At 40.7% G+C, this 19,441-nt stretch overlaps 1 protein-coding gene across 7 annotated transcripts in view; it reads left to right on the plus strand.

Annotated features, from left to right (window-relative positions):
• The window catches only part of LOC120304564 (nuclear factor of activated T cells 2 interacting protein), a 43,817-nt gene that overhangs the window by 6,668 nt on the left and 17,708 nt on the right, over nucleotides 1-19,441 (plus strand). For 5 of the 7 annotated variants that reach the window (XR_005555751.1, XR_005555752.1, XM_039335313.1 and 2 more), the window contains exons 2-5: nucleotides 3,601-3,933; nucleotides 9,763-10,062; nucleotides 12,198-12,695; nucleotides 13,787-13,854. Coding sequence is in view for 5 of the 7 variants with exons in the window: in XM_039335313.1 (XP_039191247.1) it covers nucleotides 3,601-3,933; nucleotides 9,763-10,062; nucleotides 12,198-12,695; nucleotides 13,787-13,854 (1,199 nt within the window). In the remaining 2 variants the exon portion in view is untranslated. Of the gene's footprint in view, nucleotides 1-3,600; nucleotides 3,934-9,762; nucleotides 10,063-12,197; nucleotides 12,696-13,786; nucleotides 13,855-19,441 lie in introns of those variants that run through there. The other 2 variants (XM_039335315.1, XM_039335317.1) reach the window with 2 other exon arrangements.

Consider the following 19,441-nt stretch of genomic DNA (forward strand, 5'->3'; position numbering starts at 1 on the left):
GCATGGCTCAAAACAATACCCATCGGGATTTCCCATCTAAATGGCATCGATCTAGCTTTAAGCTCATTAGCTAAGAAAGCAAAATCTTTCCTGATTCTTAAAATTTTTGATGGGATTTCCTTTAGTATGATGACATCTTGGGCAGCTATCTGAAATCTTTTATTATAAAAGGCTTGTATGATCTCATTACGCAGAGACTTCTTCGTAAAATAGATCACCACATCTCTAGGCAAATTCTTCTGCTTAGCAATCCAGGAGTTAAGCCTATACACTTTTTCAACTTCTCTGCATAATTCTCTATCCATATCCAAAACCACAGCCAAATCAGTAAGGACCACCTCCATCAGATCTTGATTCATATCTTCCTTGAGGCCTCTAATCCTCAAAGCATATTCCATCTGCCTATACTGAAACATCAGAATATCTTCTTGTGAAGTCTCCACCTTCCTTTCCACATCTTGAATTTTGTCATCAAAGGAATCAACTTTATCTTCAACTTCCTCGAGTCTTGCATCCAGCTTAACCACCACTGTAGCCAAACCTGAGACTGCTGCAAGTATATCTTGTCGCAAAATATTATTGTTATTTTCCAATTGATCCTTTATCCCACTTATCTCTTCTTTGAAGTCAGATTTAATTTCTGATTTAAGCTGTGTAGAAAATTGCTTCATTTCCTCTCTCATTTGAGCTACAGCCTCTCCCATTATACCTCTAACCTCTTGTGCTGAAAGTCCAGGCAAAGGAGGGGAGGGTGATGGCTGTGCCGGTGGTGCATGTTTAAATTGTTGTTGTGGTTGTGCAGTAGAAGTTATAGGGGAGGAAATCACCTTGGATGTTGTAGAAGGCGGCTGTCTCTTTGAAGCCATTTTAAATGACACAGTTCTCACTTCCCTTTCCCCCCCCCAAAAAAAAGAGATGAGGGGGAAAGAGAAAAATTTTAACTTTTAAAAGAGGCAGCAAAAACACTATAATCCTTGAAAATCCAGAGAAAAAAGACCAAGAAAAAAAAATCAAAAAAGAGAATTCAATACCAAAAGCAAAAGTAAAGTCCAGTCCTTAAAAGGAGAAAGTGAAACAAAAGACAAAGGAAAAAAAAACTCCGTCACTTTCAAAACGCCATCTTAATTCCTTCTCCACAATAACAAAAAGAAAAAAAAGGAGAAATAATCAAAACTAAGTAAAAAAAATAAACACCTAAATTATATAAGAAAAAATCCTTTAAACTGCTCTGTCCGGTTTTTTAGAAATTACTCACCAACTCTCTATAAGCACGGAGATAGAAGCGGCAGTTTCTTTTGCTTCCTAGGAAGCAAAAACAGCTGGGAGGCGGAGACAACAAGAGCTCCGAGGGAACACTCCTTTCACCCCCTCTAGAATTAAATCCAGAGAGGGTTCAGGGGTTCTACCTCTACTCTTGTACTCTCTGTCCCTTCCCTTTGCCTGGGAAGGGAATTCCGAGCCGCGGGCCAGCTGATGCGCGCTGCGCTCCGCGGCTCTAACACTTTCCCAGCTGGACGGCTAGAAGATAGCCGCCATCGCTGTCGCTCCGTACCGGAAGCCCCCATTCAAGGAATTCTTATAATTGTAGTTCAGTCAAAGAATAAACCTTCCTTTACAAAACTACTATTCACCTGAAGGATATATAGCATTCTCATCCCAATTATGTATTTATTTGTCAGACATATATATATAATAAATTTAGTGCAGCAAGATCAAAATGAAATGAAACAACAATAAATAGCCATACCTTGACTAATGAATTAAGCAATAAAATTTTGTTTCAGATGGTGCATTGTGCACCATCCAAAAGTGCTGGGTCTTCACTATCTTCACATGATCATCATTGAGGGCTCTGCCTGCCTTCTGAAGAGGTGCCATGATGAGGAGAAAAAAGCATTTTCTGGCTTCAACCCCTTGCCAGCTCACAAAAACGTGGGGATCAAAACCAGCTTTTCCTCAGAAGATCTCTTCAGATGGGTTGATCACAACTGAGAAGACCTCTAGATACAACAGCTAGATACAAGGACAGTCCCCCCCCCATACCATCACTCTGCTAAACAACTAAGTCCTACAATATGTCTTATGCCTGGGATATCAAACTACCTAGTAGGGCTGTATTACTATTATCCTTCTCATCTTTCCTATTACCTATTTCCTTAGTTTCTTATGACTATAACTTTGTTGTTTGTATCTTACGATTTATGTTAATGATTTTTTATTAGTATTCTATTATGATTTGTTCATTGGTAATTTAGTATCCTATGACTATCACTGAGTGTTGCATCTTATGATTTATGATGATTGTATCTTATGATTATGACCACGATTTATCACTTGTTGCTCGTATGTACGCTGAGAGCTTATGCATCAAAACCAAATTCCTTTTGTGTCCACTTGGCCAATAAAGAATTCTATTCTCTTCTAACTAAAATAGACAATCTTGAACTTATGTGGATGCCAAGCCATATACAGGTGGTCTTTGACATATGATCATAATTGAGCCCAAAGTTTCTATTGCTAAGTGAAACATTTGTGTAGTGCTATCCCTGTAAGAATCACTGGAATCCGGGTTCTCCTGGCCCTCTTGTTATGGTTGCCGGTCCACAGTGGTCCCTCGCTCAGGTACCTCTGCTTGCCTGGGTCACATGCTGGAGTGGTGATCAGTCTCAGCAGGCAGGTCACATGAAGGGGAGGTATTCATGTCACTGGTCAGCTCTTCTCTCTCTTTTCACTCTCTCTCTTGCACTGAATGAGGCTCTCCTTCCACAGCCTCTGCTCCTCCCTTTCACTCAAACTCTCTCCCTCAGGCTTGCCCCACAGAAGCCTCTCTTAAATCTATCTCCCATCTCTCCTTAGACTTGCTCCACAGAAGCCTCTCCTATTCTCCCTATTGCCATCTGTCCCTCTCACTCCTCTCCCCGCCAAAAACACTCTCCTTTTATATCCTCTTCTCTCCTCCCCCATCTGGTCACCAACTGCCTGCCTGGCCTTTTCCAATAGCACTCATCAGGAGCTTCGTGCACTCATTCTTGGATCCTGGACAACCTCCCCCCCCCCCATCCAGCAGCCCCACAGCTCCCATCACTCTTCCCCAGGCCACTGGATGCCCCAATCAGCTGGAGCCATATGCACCATTCCTGGGCCTCAACAGAGCCCCAGGAAAACAGCAGCTTCGGCTGACTCTCCCCCAGGCCTATGCGATGCTGCTGCTGCTTCAGCTCACACACACCCCATGCCACATTTGTTAAGTGAATTTGCCCCATTTTACAATCTTTCTTGTCACAATTGTTAAGTGAATCATTGCAGTTGTTAAGCTAATAACACAGTTGTTAAATAAATCTGGTTTCCCAGGTGACTGTCTTAGAAGAAGTTTGCAAAAGGTGATCACGTGACCCCAGGGCATTGCAACCATAATAAATATGAGTCAGTTGCCAAGCATCTGCAATAGTCATAAGTGTGAAAAATGGTCATTAGTCACTTTTTTCAGTGCCATTGTAATTTGGAATAGTCACTAAGTGAACTGTGGTAAGTTGAAAAACATCTGTAGTGCCTTCTGTTGATTTTCTAACAGCGATTCTTCCTGTTATCTTTCTCTTTCAGAGGAAGCTTTGACCGTTACAATCCCCGAAGGAACAATTCAAGCCAAACCAGGTTCTGATGTCTCCCTGCCTTGTAATTTTGAGGAGTCTTCTGGGCATATAGATCCCAAACGCCTGGCTGTGATATGGCGTGTGGGCACCAGAATTATTGCTAAGTATGAAGATAAATTAGAAATCTTTCACAAGGGGGCAAAGATGTCTCCTGAAGACCTGCTACGGGGCAATGCCAGCCTCCTGCTTCCAAATGTGCAGGGTGCAGATAGCAACACTTATGTTTGCGTTGTTATCCACAGCCCTGACCGTGAACAACAGTCAGTAGAATTGAAAGTGGAAGGTAAAGGAAATCAAGGGAAACAGAATGAGGGTCAGATGTTAACCTTAAAAATGTTTAAAGCATGAGCACAACAAGTTAAAACCAGTGGTGGGATTCAAATATGTGAACAACCAGTTCTCTGTGTGGATGCTGCTTCCAGAAGTCCATTCTGAGCCTGGGCAATAAAAAATTAGCTACTGGTTCTGCCAAAGTGGTGCGAACTGGCAAAATCACACCACTGGTTAAAATCCTATGGCATTTTATGGCCTACAAGCCACATCCCAGTGGGAGAGGGGCATTGGCAGCAGAGGCAGGGGTGGGGCTGGATGGGTTGGCAGGAGAACCGGGGTTGGCAGTGGCAGCATTCCACAACAGTCCCAGTTTCCAATGCGGCTTCTTAGGAAAATTAATTGTCTACTCCTGATCTAGACCCCAGTTTTAAAGTGTTTTGGGGGAGTTAGGGGTCACTGACTATTAATGATGCTAAAACATACTTATTCAGTAATAACTACAGCACCAGGGTTTTTGGGTTTTTTTTGCTTGAAAACATTTTCAATTACAGGAAGCCCTCAAGATATGACCACAACCAGGCTGGAATACATGTCACTGTGAAAAGTGGTGTTGCGAGTTGTGCCCAATTTTATGACTTTTTTTGTTGCTGCGGTCATTAAAACAATCACTGTGGCTGTTAAGTGAATCGCATTGCTGTTAAGCGAATCTGGTTTCCATTGATTTTGTTTGTCAGAAGCTGGCAAAATAAATTGTACTTTTGTGGCCCCTGGACACTGCAAGTGTCATAATACATGGCAATTGCCAGGCACCAGAATTTTAATTGCACGACAGAGAGGGACAACCATAACAGTTGTAAGGGCAAGGACTGGTTATAAGTCATATTTTCTAGTGCCGTTGCAATTTCACATGGTCACTAAATGAATGGTCAAGAGTCAAGGACTACATCTACTTCTTGCTTTACCAGGAAGATGCAACCCACCTCCACTTTACCTCCAGTATTCTGTTCCAAACTGAACAGGTTGCTTTCTGTACAATCCAAACAGATAGACAATTCAGAAGAATAAATAGAAATATAGCTTTATTCTGGGAATTCTAGACAATGACTTACAGTCACGTGTAGATGCATCCAGAAGTATGTTTGCAATATTGGTTTATTCCTCAGGTAAATTGATATTGGATTTTTCCTTCTTCTCTTCCTGGGCATCACATGTTGGTAAGGATCTCCTAACCGTGTGGCTAGGAACATGAGCTGGTGAACAAAGGATCCCATCTGGCTTGTGTCCAGGAAGTCTCTCAATGACCTTTGATACTCCTCCCACTGACCCATCAACATATGTAGCATTTAACCCAATAACTGCCAGATATTCTAACATCCTGATACATGCTCTCTAGTTAGGGTTACATAGACCTATACAATCCAGAATACTCCCCGCTTGGAAATTTATATTTCCACTAGTAAAATAGTAAAAACATAGCAATAAGGCATGCAATACTCATTGTTAACTAACTTGTGACTAAATAGGTAAAAACTTGGTATCAAACATGCATAACTATTGGCAAATATAAAACATGCACAATTATGAAAAAGGCAATTATGCATTGTTGTTACATCAAACAATGCATAAGACAATACACAGTTTGAGGTTTGATCTTCTGGTTCAGTCTTCATCAGCAACGGGAACAAATCAATAATCAGCCTGGTACAAGTGTCTTTGAGTCACGACCTGACTCATGTGGCTTCACGATCTGGACCTTAGCTGGACAAACTAGTTTGTCAAGTGGGTGGGCCCGGTGAGCAAGTCCCATGGGCCAGTAGTTCTGGTATGCCATCTTGTCTCCCAGCAACACAAGATCTTCTTCCTGTGAAGGAAACTGGAACCAAATCTGGAACAGAAAAACTGGAACTGAAGGCTTCTCAGGAACGAAGGGAACTGGATTCACAGGATACTCAGGAACTGAAGAACCTGGAAAAACATGAACAGCTGGATCTGGAAACACAGGAACAGCTGGGGCTGAAGAATCAAGATCAGGAACATCAGGAAACTCAGGAGCAGCTGGAGCTGGAAACTCAGGATCAGGAACATCTGGAAACTCAGGAACAGCTGGAGCTGAAGAATCAGGAACAACAGCTGGAACTGAAGAATCAGGAACAACAGCTTGAGCAGAAAACTCAGGATACTCAAGAACCGAAGAGTCTGGAACCACCGGTGGAGTATTGAAGAGGGCTGCTACTGTTGTCGTCAGGGTGAGGACTTCATGTGTGGGTATGGGTCTATTTAATGACATGGAGTCTGTGAAAATCAGTAAGTTCTTGCAGGCTCCTACAAGGCTAATTCTTGGGGTGCTGAGACAAGTGATCAAGACGATCAAAAGTATGCCTAATTTCAGGTGTCTCCGCTTAGACAGGGTTTTGAAGTGGATTGGTTGATGTTTACTGGATGTCTGAGGTTGAAGGTTGGCACTTTGATCTGAAGCTGGAAGTGCATAACGTTTTAGTCTATGTGGCATCTGTCTATTTGGACAGACCAAGAACTCAAGACTTTCTAGCCAGATCAATTCTGTTAACTGTGTGGCGAAGTTTGGCCACTTCACTTGGTTAACAGAGTTCTTATTTGTTGGCACATGTTGCCATTGTTCAGGGATTAAAGATGTTTCAATCCTTTTCTCTCTGTTGCTTACATAGAAGTGTCTGCTTTGTTTGCAGAGGTAGCTTGACATCACCTTGCTGTCTGTGTAGAAGGTGGTAGACTGTAGTTCAAGGCACAATGTCTTTGCTGTCAAGTTGGTCAGCTTTACAGCCAAAGCGGTATCACATAGCTGTAACCTTGGTACGGTGTGGCCTTCTTGTATTGTTAGTCTCGCTTTCACTAAGAAGACACCAAGACTGCAGCACTCCCCACTATAGACTCTGATGCATCTTATGGTTGCAAACAAGGTAACGTAAGTGTGGCTCTCCCCGCTATAGAGTGAGACGTATCTTAAGGCTACAGTCACCTTCGTAGACACATCTAAGGAAACGTACAATTCTTTCTTCTGCACTGTGGCAGGTGAGCTGGAGACATACATGCACTGCACTTGCATGCTTTGGATACTTCTTGGGAGTACGCTTCATGACTCCCAGTCTTGGAGACATTGTTTGTCTTGTTTGTCCTTCATGGACAAAGCTAAGTTGTTGTAATTCTTGCTTATCTGGAATACTGTTGCTTCCAAAACAGGTTTGATTGTCACAAGCGTGCAATGTTCTAGATGCAGTTGGAACACTGTTGCTACCAAAACAGGTTTGGTTGTCACAAGCGCGTGATGTTCCAGGTGCGGTTGGAATAGTGTTGCTACCAAAACAGGTTTAGTTGTCACAAGTGTGCAGTGTTGTAGGTGTGGTTTTATGGGGTTCAATGGGGTGGCAACGGTGGGGAGATCTCGTGACCTAGGTATTGCGACATCAACTCTGTGGCTGACTGCCGCATCTGGTCATTGAGATTCCTCTGTTCGCCTACTCGGTCTTGGGGGGCTTGTGGCTGGCTGTAGCGCTCTCACCTGTGCATTCAGAACAACTAAGAGAAAGGTGGTGAATTGTATTAAACCAGATTGTCCTATCAGGAGACATCACCTTCTGACAAGTCTATGGGCAGATCATGCAAAGCTACTTCCTTAACGGGTCTAATTCGCTCGCCATCCCGGTGACTCAAACCCTGGATATTCTGGACCGTGTAGCTCTATGTAACCCTAACTAGAGAGCATGTATCAGGATGTTAGAATATCTGGCAGTTATTGGGTTAAATGCTACATATGTTGATGGGTCAGCAGGAGGACTTTCAATTCAGCCAGCACCACTTCTTCCTTGTGAACTATTCAGCCAGTTTTTAACAAGCTGGGTGGGAACTTGTGACATCCACAAATGGGAGAAGAGATTGCCTGAACTGGGAGGAATATCCTACTTCAGCCAACAGCCCCTTGCTACCTATTAGCACACCAGACATGCCATCAGCTTGCAGTTTGTCAGAGGATGGGAACCAACAGGAACAAAACCAGATACATGCACACACCTAACAAAGGAATACAGTGCTATTTATTGCTATACATGCTAAGTATATAATGTATTTACAAGAATTCTAGTAAATATATGTCCATTTCTCTCTATACAGTAAACACACACAGTTACTAATATATATGTAAATGTATGCACCATCAAAATCTAATTATGAAGTATACTAGATGAGTTAAATATTCATTTAACTAAATGAATTTTGCTTCTTTATAGCATAAGTCACTTAACCTGCTAGAATTTTCATCCTTTCACATGCATTTATCCTTAGCACAGTATGCCAACAACTATTCTCATTTTTGCCCAGTTACTGTATTCACACCAGAGTTTGTTCTGCCTATATTCTAGGTCTACGTTTTCCTTTCCACTGCCACTTTTTGCAGATTTACTCTTTGCCTTTTTTATGCTGCCTTGGCCTTTTTCTTGGTCTTTTCTCCCTAGCTGTGAATTCTTTGACTCTGCTTTCTCAGAGACACGACAAATGGGAGAGTTTGGAGAATGACTTCAAGAATCTTAATATGACTTCAAAGAATCAGTCTCTCCCACCAAACAACCATCTGTTGCCATCATCCACCGTGGGTGATTGCGGGAAACATCTTGCATTGACTTGAAAGCAGACAATAGATGAAGACATCCCTGGTATATGTCATTAGCTCAATCACTACCAAAGCTGCACATCATGAAAATACTCATGCTTGTGTTAGGAAAACTAACAACCATGGTTCTGAAAACTACAAAATGAGGAGGCTCAGCTATGGTCTGGGGTGAGAGGAAAGCTGTATCATGAGGTAGTGTTCTTCTAAAAACATCCTTAAGTTCAAATCAAATGGACATCTGGAGGGTTTGCAGAGAAACCTCTCCTCAGAAAGGAGAAACAAAAATAGAGTGTTTCTACAAATGGGGGGGAATAAATCCACCCAGCCCCCCTTCTAACTTTTTTTTGTCAGGTATATCCTCTGACCCCCATATAAATTTAAAAAGTGTATACACACACACACACACACACACACACACACACACACACACACACATATATAATTAGAATGAATATGCAAATCAAAGAAGGCCCTGTCGTATCTACCTCTGCTATCTACACTATCTGAAATTGTCATCACATCTTTCTCTCTGGGGATTAGCCATTATCTGAGCTGGACTGTAGGCCATTGGAGAGATTATTATCAATAGTGTCTTCTTTTTCTTTGAATTTCTTTGAATTTCCTCCCTAAAAAAGTTTGTTAGCTTGGTTTGCCCATCAAAATTACTTGTCAGCCAAAATCCTTCTTGCTGTAAGTCTGTGTCTTCTGAGGTTATTACATTTTTTTCTTACATGTAAATGCATACATACATTTTATGTATGTATATGTGTATTTTTTAAATGTATGTGTGTTTCAGTAAATTCCTAAGGGAACAGAACTGGATACAACCTACGTCTGATATGAAGTTAAATGCATCTTTCTACAATTTGAATGTGTGTTACAATGTTTATTGACCCAGAGTAAGAAAATTGGGAATGACAAGTGCAGATGTTTAGACATTATTTCGAACAGTGCCACCTCCATTGTGACAAATAACAGCTTTGAAACATTTCCTGTAGGAAGCTAACAATCTTTCTGTTCTTGTTTTTGGAGTTTTCCCATTCTGTCTTGCCTGCGGTTTCCAGATATTGACTTGCACATTTCCAAACAATACTATATAGCAGTAGGTGGATCACAGCTGTTGGCCTTGGATGCTGACTAATGGACTTAATCAGGTTCCTAGATAGTAAAAATGTCTTCTTCTATCCTCTCTGTTTCCAGCTCCCCCACTTGTTAAACTTGGCTCCACAAAAGTGCAGTTGACCAAGCCAAGTACGCTTGTGTGTATGGCAGCAGGTTTTTATCCTGGCAATATATCCATGACGTGGTTCCGAAATAATAGGATTGTGCAAGGCCCCGAACAGCCTCCTGCTCAACCCAGCACTGGCCAGTTGTTCAGAGCAGAAAGTATCTTGGAGCTCATACCAGAATTTTCGGATGCCAATGCCAACTTCTCTTGCCATATCCACCATCAAGCAAATGAAGGGCCAGAGGTACTAAATTTCCAGCTGCAGTTGCAAGGTGAGTTTGACCTTTTGCTTGGAAAGCAAGGATTGCTGGCAGCCTTTCTCTAGCTGTCCAGTCACAGCCTCTTTATTTTAACCTGTTTCATGAAATTTGGGCTGAAAGGCAGAGCTGGGTTCACAAAATGCAGAAAACATCATCTTGCTTATTTAAATCTTTATTTTTTAAAAAGTCCTAATTGACTATATTTACATGACCCACCCAGTTACAGACCCTTAGCTGACAAAGCTCATATGACTTGGTTATTGTGACATCCTAAAGTCAGAACCAAACAAACCATACTGTTGTGTAGCATGAACCAGCCATTAGGTTCACAGCTAGCTTTAGACTCAACTTGGAGACGTTTCTGCCCTTTGGGTAATGTCACTCTTTCAACTAATCTGTATTTAGTGGAAGATGAGAAGCTCTTGGGGACTTGTATATGTTCTAATACTAAGTTGAAAAATACTATATGATATTTTATGTCACCCAGAAGAATATGCACAACTTGGATATTTGCTAAGCAGGCAAAAAAGACTAAAGTACTAAATTGTGCTCCCTGTAGAATCAGAACATGGCACACACCATTTTGACATCTTTGCACCTTTCAGACACAGTGGTGCACAATCTAAGGTCCCAGTGCTTCACGTAGCTCCCCAAACATTGGATATGGACCCCAGAGATGTTGCTGTAAGTCAGGAGAAGAGAGAAATAAAAACATAAGGGTGTTGCAGTAACTGCATATATCTGTAATGATGGTTGTTCAAACTGCACATGATAAAAGCTACAATAGATTTACTGTCTTGATAGATTGGTTCTTTCAGATTGTAAATATATGGACTTTATGCCCTGTAACCTCTCCCTCTGCTAGCACAATTAAGCTCCATAGGGCTTAGAAGCTGCCTGGTTTCCCACTGGTGGGCATCAGGCATTTTGGCTCCCTGTAGGATCCAAGAATGCCCATAGTGTCATGGTTCCAACAGATGAAACTTTTCAAAAGAACTTCGAGGCATTGTTTACCATAAATAATCTTTTATTCGAGAAACAAAGTATCGGCACTACATAGTTAAAGTCAAAAACTGAATTCCCCTCCCCTGAGCACAAAGTAACAAAGCACAATTCCCTCCTCCAATTAACAATCATAAATAATAATAATAATAATAATAATAATAATAATAATGTTGGAAAGGACCTTGGAGGTCATTAGTCCAACCCCCTGCTCAGGCAGGAAACCCTATACCATTTTGGAAAAATCACATTCCCCAATTAGCTTGAAGTGCAGGCTTTCTCCCCAGCTCTCCAGCCCGCCAAATCTTTATCAACTCTAGGCGTAATAACCTTGGATTCCCACGGCTGAGTTATTATTGTTATGACCAACTGGACTCTCATCCACATTCCTCCTCCCAGCATCAACTAACTCTAAAAGCAAAAGAGTAAAATGGCTGCATTTCCATGTGTTGTCAAAGCAAGAACACCCGATGTTAGCACCATTGACAAGTAGCTTCGTAGCTCATGACCTGTGTTTGTTTCAGATCAGTGTTTCTCAAACATAATTTTAGGATGCATGGACATCAACTCCCAAAATTCTGAAGTACAAGCATCTTAAAGTTACCAGGTTTAAGAAAGACTGTTTTAGATAGGAGAGGGGCACAGTCAGTAGCTGGACACTGATTTTGGTATTCCCTGATTGGTCAGCTAAAACAGCTGACCCTAGTTTACACAACAGCTGTGCCAAGAATAACTTTGCTTTCAGAAGGTTGCAAAAGCTGATCACATGACCTCAGGACACTGCGACCATCATAAATATGAACCAGTTGCCAACTGTCTGAATTTTAATCACATGGCCATGGAGATGCTGCAGTGGTTGTAAGTGTGAAAAATGGTCATACCTTAATTTTTTCAGTGCCACTGTAAGTTCATACACTCAGTAAATAAATGGTTGTAGCCTGAAGACTACCTGTAATCTCAGGTGGGTCCAAGACTGGCTTCAAGGATGGACAATTGGCAATTGCCTATTGCAATGTTTCTCAAGCTTGGCAGCTGGCTGGCTGAGGAATTCTGGGAATTGAAGTCTACCCCTCTTCAAGTTGCCAAGCTTGAGAAAAACTGGCCGATTGGATCCAGAAGTTCAAGTTTCCTTTCTCTCTTTACAGCTCGCCCCATCCTTCAGCTGATCACAAGGCCAAAGGGGGAGAAATTTGTGGCAGCTGAGTGCAAAGTGAGCAAATTTTATCCCTCTCAAATCCACATTCAGTGGTTGCAAAACGGAGTGCCACAAGAATATGTAAAGTCGGAGGTGCACCGCATGCATAATGGGATGTTTTCCATCAACAGTGTCTTATTCCCACAGACGAGTGATGTTCAGCTCACTTATGTTTGTCGAGTAGAACATGAAGCTTTGGAGACCCCATTGGAACAGTCTGTCCTTTGGAAGCCAGAAGGTGAGGGAGATGCGATTATTCGTCCCAGTCTCCCAAGTACCCAAAGTACTAGGAATACATTTTTTCTCTCACCTTCTCGGCTCACAGTTACCCCTATAACTCCATCAATTTCAGTGAGTCGTTGGATGTCGGGATTGGCTATTGGATTTGGATTTGGATTTGGATTTGGATCAGCACTAGGAGCTGGAATAATGTACTATAAATATAAAGGTAAGCTTTCACATCTAAAATAATGAAGGGTTTTAATGGTGTTTGTTGTGTCCTGGGCCTGATGAGGAAACTCAGCAGGCCCAGAAATGTTGCAAATGGTCCCGGGCATTCTAAAAGCTGCCCAGGACCAGACAGAGCGGCACCAGCCTTGTGCGCATACGCAAGGCGCGAAGAAAGAAGAATTCTTATTGGTTCACTCTGTCCGGGTTTTAAGCTCTATAAAAAGGCTTGCGGGCCTTTTGCTTTTTTGCTTGGAGTTGGAGAAGGAGAATAAAACATTGTTAATTGTCATCATGTATCTTCATCATTCGCATGTGAATGAAGGATTTATTAGTGTTGACAAAGAAGGACTAGGGGTGAAATGATAGCAGTGTTCCAATTTCTCAGGGGTTACCACAAAGAAGAGGGAGTCAAGCTATTCTCCAAAGCACCTGAAGGCAGGAAAAGAAGCAATGGGTGGAAACTAATCAAAGAGAGAAGCAACCTAGAACTAAGGAGAAATTTCCTGACAGTGAGAACAATCAGTGGAACAACTTGGCTCTAGAAGTTGTGAATGCTCCAACACTGGGAGTTTTTAAGAAGAGATTGGATAGCCATTTGTCTGAAATGTTATAGGGTTTCCTGCATGAGCAAAGGATTGGACTAGAAGACCTCCAAGGTCCCTTCCAACTCTATTATGTTCTGTTAAAGCAAAGCCAGTGAGAAAACTGTTCAGCTAGTCCTTGACTTATGACTATATTTAAGCCCGGAATTATAGTCATAGGTTATTATGACAATTTTTGTAGCAGTTAAGCAAAGACAGTGGTTGTTAAGAAAATCCATTTCCCCAATGTCCTTTTTGTGCCAAAAACTGGAAGTAAACGCCAGAAACTATCAAATAATTTGCAATTTATGGTCATGTGACTGAGAGGGTACAAACAGCCGTCTCCAAAATGTGATCACATGACCGTGCCAAGGATAAGGCTGTCCTAACTGAAAACAAGTTGTAAGTAACTCTGTAGTAACTTTGTAAGGTCATTAAGGGACCAGTCATATGTGAATTAACCTGTACCTGTTAATGACACTTTTAAAAATTTTCTCTCCATTTACAGTCAAGAAGAATTCAGTTACAGGAACATCCAATGAAAAAAAGGCTCTTCAAAAGATAGATGAAGAGAAGGTACTTGACAGCTCAAACCCCAAGACAGGAGAGACCAGTAGTGTATTAATAACTATAGAAGAGCTTAATGATATGCAGGAACAGCGATTTTGACTGGATGATTACCATATATATTCCGCTGAAAATTGTCATCTGTGAAAACCAAGCTACAAGTTTCTCTTTGATGATCTGTGCAATGCCTTGTTTCCTTCCATGGCTTAAGGCAGAGGTGTCAAACTGCCAGCCCATAGGCCGGACGTGCCATCCAGAATCCGTACCCACCCCTTTGTCGGCAATGGCAAAACCGTGCCGATACATTGCACAATGTCACGTGATGTCGCATGTTTGACATTTCTGGCTTAAGGAAATGACAAATACAGTGGGGCAAAAAAGTATTTATTCAGCCACCAATTGTGCAAGTTCTCCCACTTAAAAAGATGAGAGAGGCCTGTAATTGTCATCGTAGGTAGACCTCAACTATGAGAGACAAAATGAGAAAACAAATCCAGACAATCACATTGTCTGATTTGGAAAGAATTTAGTTGCAAATTATGGTGGAAAATAAGTATTTAGTCAATATCAAAAGTTCATCTCAATACTTTGTTATATATCCTTTGTTGGCAATGACAGAGGTCCAACGTTTTCTGTAAGTCTTCACAAGGTTGGCCCATTCCTCCATGCAGATCTCCTCTAGAGCAGTGATGTTTTAGGGCTGTCGCTGGGCAACACGGACTTTCAACTCCCTCCAAAGGTTTTCTATGAGGTTGAGATCTGGAGACTGGCTAGGCCACTCCAGGACCTTGAAATGCTTCTTACGAAGCCACTCCTTCGTTGCCCGGGCAGTGTGTTTGGGATCATAGTTATGCTGAAAGACCCAGCCACATTTCATCTTCAATGCCCTTGCTGATGGAAGGAGGTTTGCACTCAAAATCTCACGATACATGGCCCCATTCATTCTTTCCTGTACATGGATCAGTCATCCTGGTCCCTTTGCAGAGAAACAGCCCCAAAGCATGATATTGCCATCCCCATGCTTCACAGTAGGTATGGTGTTCTTTGGATGCAACTCAGCATTCTCTCTCCTCCAAACACAACAAGTTGTGTTTCTACCAAACAGTTCTACTTTGGTTTCATCTGACCATAGGACATTCTCCCAATCCTCTTCTGGATCATCCAAATCAGTGGTTCTCAACCTTTCTAATGCCGCGACCCCATAATACAGTTCCCCATGTTGTGGTGACCCCCAACCACTTATACATCACTGGGTGCCAGGGGCGTGGCCAAAGAAAAGGGGAAAAAATGGCAGACAGCCTTGTTTGGCGACCCCCGTGAAATGGTCATTTGACCCCAAATGGGGTCCTGACCCACAGGTTGAGAACCACTGATCCAAATGCTCTCTAGCAAACTTCAGACAGGCCCGGACATGTACTGGCTTAAGCAGGGGGACACGACTGGCATTGCAGGATCTGAGTCCCTGGCGGCGTAGTGTGTTACTGATAGTTGCCTTTGTTACGTTGGTCCCAGCTCTCTGTAGTTCATTCACTAGGTCCCCCCGTGTGGTTCTGGGATTTTTGCTCACCATTCTTGTGATCATGTTGACCCCACGGGGTGAGATCTTGCGTGGAGCCCCAGATCAAGGGAGATTATCAGTGGTCTTGTATGTCTTCCATTTTCTAATTATTGCTCCCACAGTTGATTTCTTCACACCAAGCTGCTTGCCTGTTGCAGATTCAATCTTCCCAGCCTGGTGCAGGTCTACAATTTTGTTTCTGGTGTCCTTCGACAGCTCTTTGGTCTTCACTATAGTGGAGTTTGGAGTGTGACTGTTTGAGGTTGTGGACAGGTGTCTTTTATATTGATAACAAGTTCAAACAGGTGCCATTAATACAGGTAATGAGTGGAGGACAGAGGAGCCTCTTAAAGAGGAAATTACAGGTCTGTGAGAGCCAGAAATCTTGCTTGTTTGTAGGTGACCACATACTTATTTTCCACCATAATTTGCAAATAAATTCTTTCTAAATCAGACAATGTGATTGTCTGGATTTGTTTTCTCATTTTGTCTCTCATAGTTGAGGTCTACCTATGATGACAAGTACAGGCCTCTCTCTTCTTTTTAAGTGGGAGAACTTGCACAATTGGTGGCTGACTAAATACTTTTTTGCCTCACTGTATGTGAAGGAGAGGTATCTGTGAAAGACAATAAGTGGAAATTACTCTTTGGAATAAGCCATCAGTCCCAGATTTCTACCCTTTTCATTTTTAAAAATCAAGCTATTCTACAAATTATGCTGTAAAGCAAAACACCAAACCTCTCTTTTAGTTAGTTATTAGAAAAAGGGGAGGGGGGAACCCTGCCTGCTTTTTAAAAAAAACCTTTCTAGCTAGATCTATGCAAAACATTTAGAACTGGAAAAACTTAAAATTTGAACTACCCTATTTCAAGCACGAAAATTATTTGAAGTGGAAGAAGACTGCTTTGATCAGTTTGGAAGCTTTTCAAACTCAAAATAGTTGTTTGATATTCAAAATGGGCCTGTCTGAATTTCAAACATTTTATTCATTCATTCAGTTCTGACTCTTGGCGACTTTATAGGCAAGTGATCTCCATAATATCCCATCAAGTCCAGCTTTTTTCAATTGTTGGATGTTCATCTTTGTGTCAGCTCTGATCATATTAAGCCAGCGAGTTCTTTGCAGCCCCTTTTTCTTGATCCATTAACCATTCCTGGCATCATTGGTTTCTCCAATGAATTTGCACACATGACATGGCTAAAGTAAGTCAGATGTAGTCTTGTGATTTTGGATTCTAGTGTTGTTTCTGGTTTAATAGGATTCAGCACCCTTCTGTTAGTTCTTCTGGCTGTCCATGGTTTATGCAATCTTTTATGCCAGCACCACAGTTCAAAGGCCTCAATCTCATAGAGTCCTGTTTTTCTACCAGAGTGGCTATGATTGACATGCATGTAGGTTGAAATACAGGTAGTCCTCGATTTACAGCAGTTCATTTAGTAACTCTTCAGAGTTACAACGGCCAATGAAAAATATGATTTGACTTAACAAATGTGGCAAGAAAGATCGTAAAACGGGGCAAAACTCACTTAAGACATGTTTCACTTAACAACAGAAAATTTGCACTCAGTTGTGTAAGTTGAGGACTACCTGTACAAAACTTACTGGGCTATTTTTTATTAAAAATATTCCCCAATGGTTGCTGCCCATTTTAAAAAAAAGTCAGAAATGTAAGACTTTTTAGTGTTGCTATAATTGCCAGCTGATCCTTGAATAGAAAATAATTCATATTCTTTTAAATGTAATTTTAAAATCACACTTTTTAAAAAAGAAGAGTGAGTGTAAAGATAGGCAGCAAGCAAGAAAATTGTGTTTGGGTGGAGTTAGTGAGATTCTCAAAAAAAAGGAAGTGAGAAGTTTAAAGAACGAAAGATAATGTCCGAAATGGATGTTGCAGTAAAGTTTCAAAATGAGAAAGGTATGAAAAAATACATATTACTGGTGTAAATTTAGCTACTATCCTGCTTTTGCCATGTTTACTAGTTTTTATATTTTTTCTGTGCTTTGCATGAAGCTGCTTCACGCAAAAGATAATAGCAAGAAAGTATTGTGAACATATATTACATAGAAAGAATTTTTGGAGTTTCTATATGTTTTTAAAATAATTCTACCAATGCATTGAAATCATATTCATTATTAGAGCCATAGTACAGAAAGGTGGAAGTAGCAAAGTGCCAAAGTAAAGGAAGTGCCATTGTAAATGACTTTTCTGTAGGCCTACAGTAGTGGCCAAAATTGTGGAAACCTTATGGGAAAAGTGTATTTTTGAGGTTTGATGGCTAATAACACCACTTTTGGGAGGGAGTAGTACCATAAAATTATATATCAGTGGAAAGATAATTTAATCAAGAATGTAATGCAACAAAGTTTGATCAGTTATCTGTACTGTAGTCTATGAAAAGTTATAGCCAAATAACCAGAAAAAGGAAGCACAACTTGCTTAGGTTGATATCAGGTAGCTTTCCTTCATCTGATTGTAGCCAATGAGCATGAGTGTTTAGAGAGCCAATCAGGTGTCATCTTATTTTGGCAATGAGCCAATCAGATCACAGTATGATTCAGTTATTGATGTCATGTATTGAAGCTGAGAGAGGACATTTGTCAGTGTGTTATGTGATCACTATCAAATTGGTTGGGGGTTTTTTTGTGTGTTTTCATTTAGTGAGCTTGTAAAACGTAATAAAATTAAAGTAATGGTGCAAAGAGCTGACTGGTTGCCCAGATAGCGATATAAAATAGTATTATTAAGTGAACAAGGCTATAATTATAAAGAAATTAGAAGAAAAATTGGTGGAAACTTAACCAAAGGTGGCATTTCTACTGTATGCTTTTCCCAAAAGGTTTCCATAATTTTGGCCACTACTATATCTAACATGTTTCAAATACTGGTGAGACAAGACAAGAGACATCTCTTGAAGGTTTTATAACCTAGTGGATTTACATGATAAAATATGCTATTTCAAATAGCCTGATCTAAAATCAGGTAAAGCTTTTAGAACTTGAACAATTTTGACTGATAGTTTTAACCAGAGGGAAAAATATGTATAGGTCCCACGAAATTGAGAAACAAGGGGCAGACATAAACCGTTGTCTCTCTTATAAAGTAAAATGCAAATAGAAACAAAAGTTAGGATAGTTAAAGAGGAAAGTAGAATGCTGCAGAAAAACAAAAGAAAAATATTGACTTCCCACTTCTGTACAGTAAATATAAAAAAGTTATAACTTCAACCTTTTGCTTTACATTTCTAAATATTTCAAGCCAAATCTATAAGAACAGACTCGTTCTAATAATCAAAACCTAAAATCAAGGTTTCGTTATTTTCACTTTCGAGTACAAGGTCCAGAAGTGGTTTCCAAGTAGAAACAAAACTAGATAAGGTTCTTCTCTTTAATTAAAACAGTCAGTTTTTACCATCTCCACCAACTCCATCACCTTTGTCATCCATTTTTCCATTCTATTCATACACCTTTCTCAAGTTTAATTCAACTTTAGTAGAATTGTTGCTTAGGCTTTCATTTACTAAACCCTTCCCCCCCCCCCCCCAAATGAGTTCACGGCTTTTTCATTTTAATTGCAGACACAGAATCTAGGATTCTAAGAACAAGCATACAGTTTCCAAAGCATATTTCTGCAGTCCAGAATTCAAATAATTCAGATTCAAATAATGAAAAATGTCCATTTTAATTGATGCAACAACAGCTTACCCATGTTCTGAAAAGATAAACTCAATCCTGGACAAGTATATGTAATTTGTCTTCCCCCACTCAAAGGATATACCCATGCTAATCTCTGCAATGTGTTCACCAAAGTATCTAAGGTGAAGGAAGTAATTCTAGAATACAGTATGTTAAGCCTTTTCCTGCTCCATTGTATGAGAGTTTTAGAGTTATGAAAAAGTTGCTGTCACTTAAGGATGTTTTGCTACATATCTATCAAAAAATGCAACAGCAACAGAGAGAAGAAGGAAATGAATGTAATACTGCTTTCTTACAGAATCTCACCTACTACTGAGCATTTAATACTTGGTAAAAAAAAATT

This window comes from Crotalus tigris, unplaced genomic scaffold, assembly GCF_016545835.1.
Source record: "Crotalus tigris isolate CLP2741 ecotype Arizona unplaced genomic scaffold, ASM1654583v1 scf7180000017639.5415321, whole genome shotgun sequence".
NCBI classification, from domain to species: Eukaryota; Metazoa; Chordata; class Lepidosauria; order Squamata; family Viperidae; genus Crotalus; species Crotalus tigris.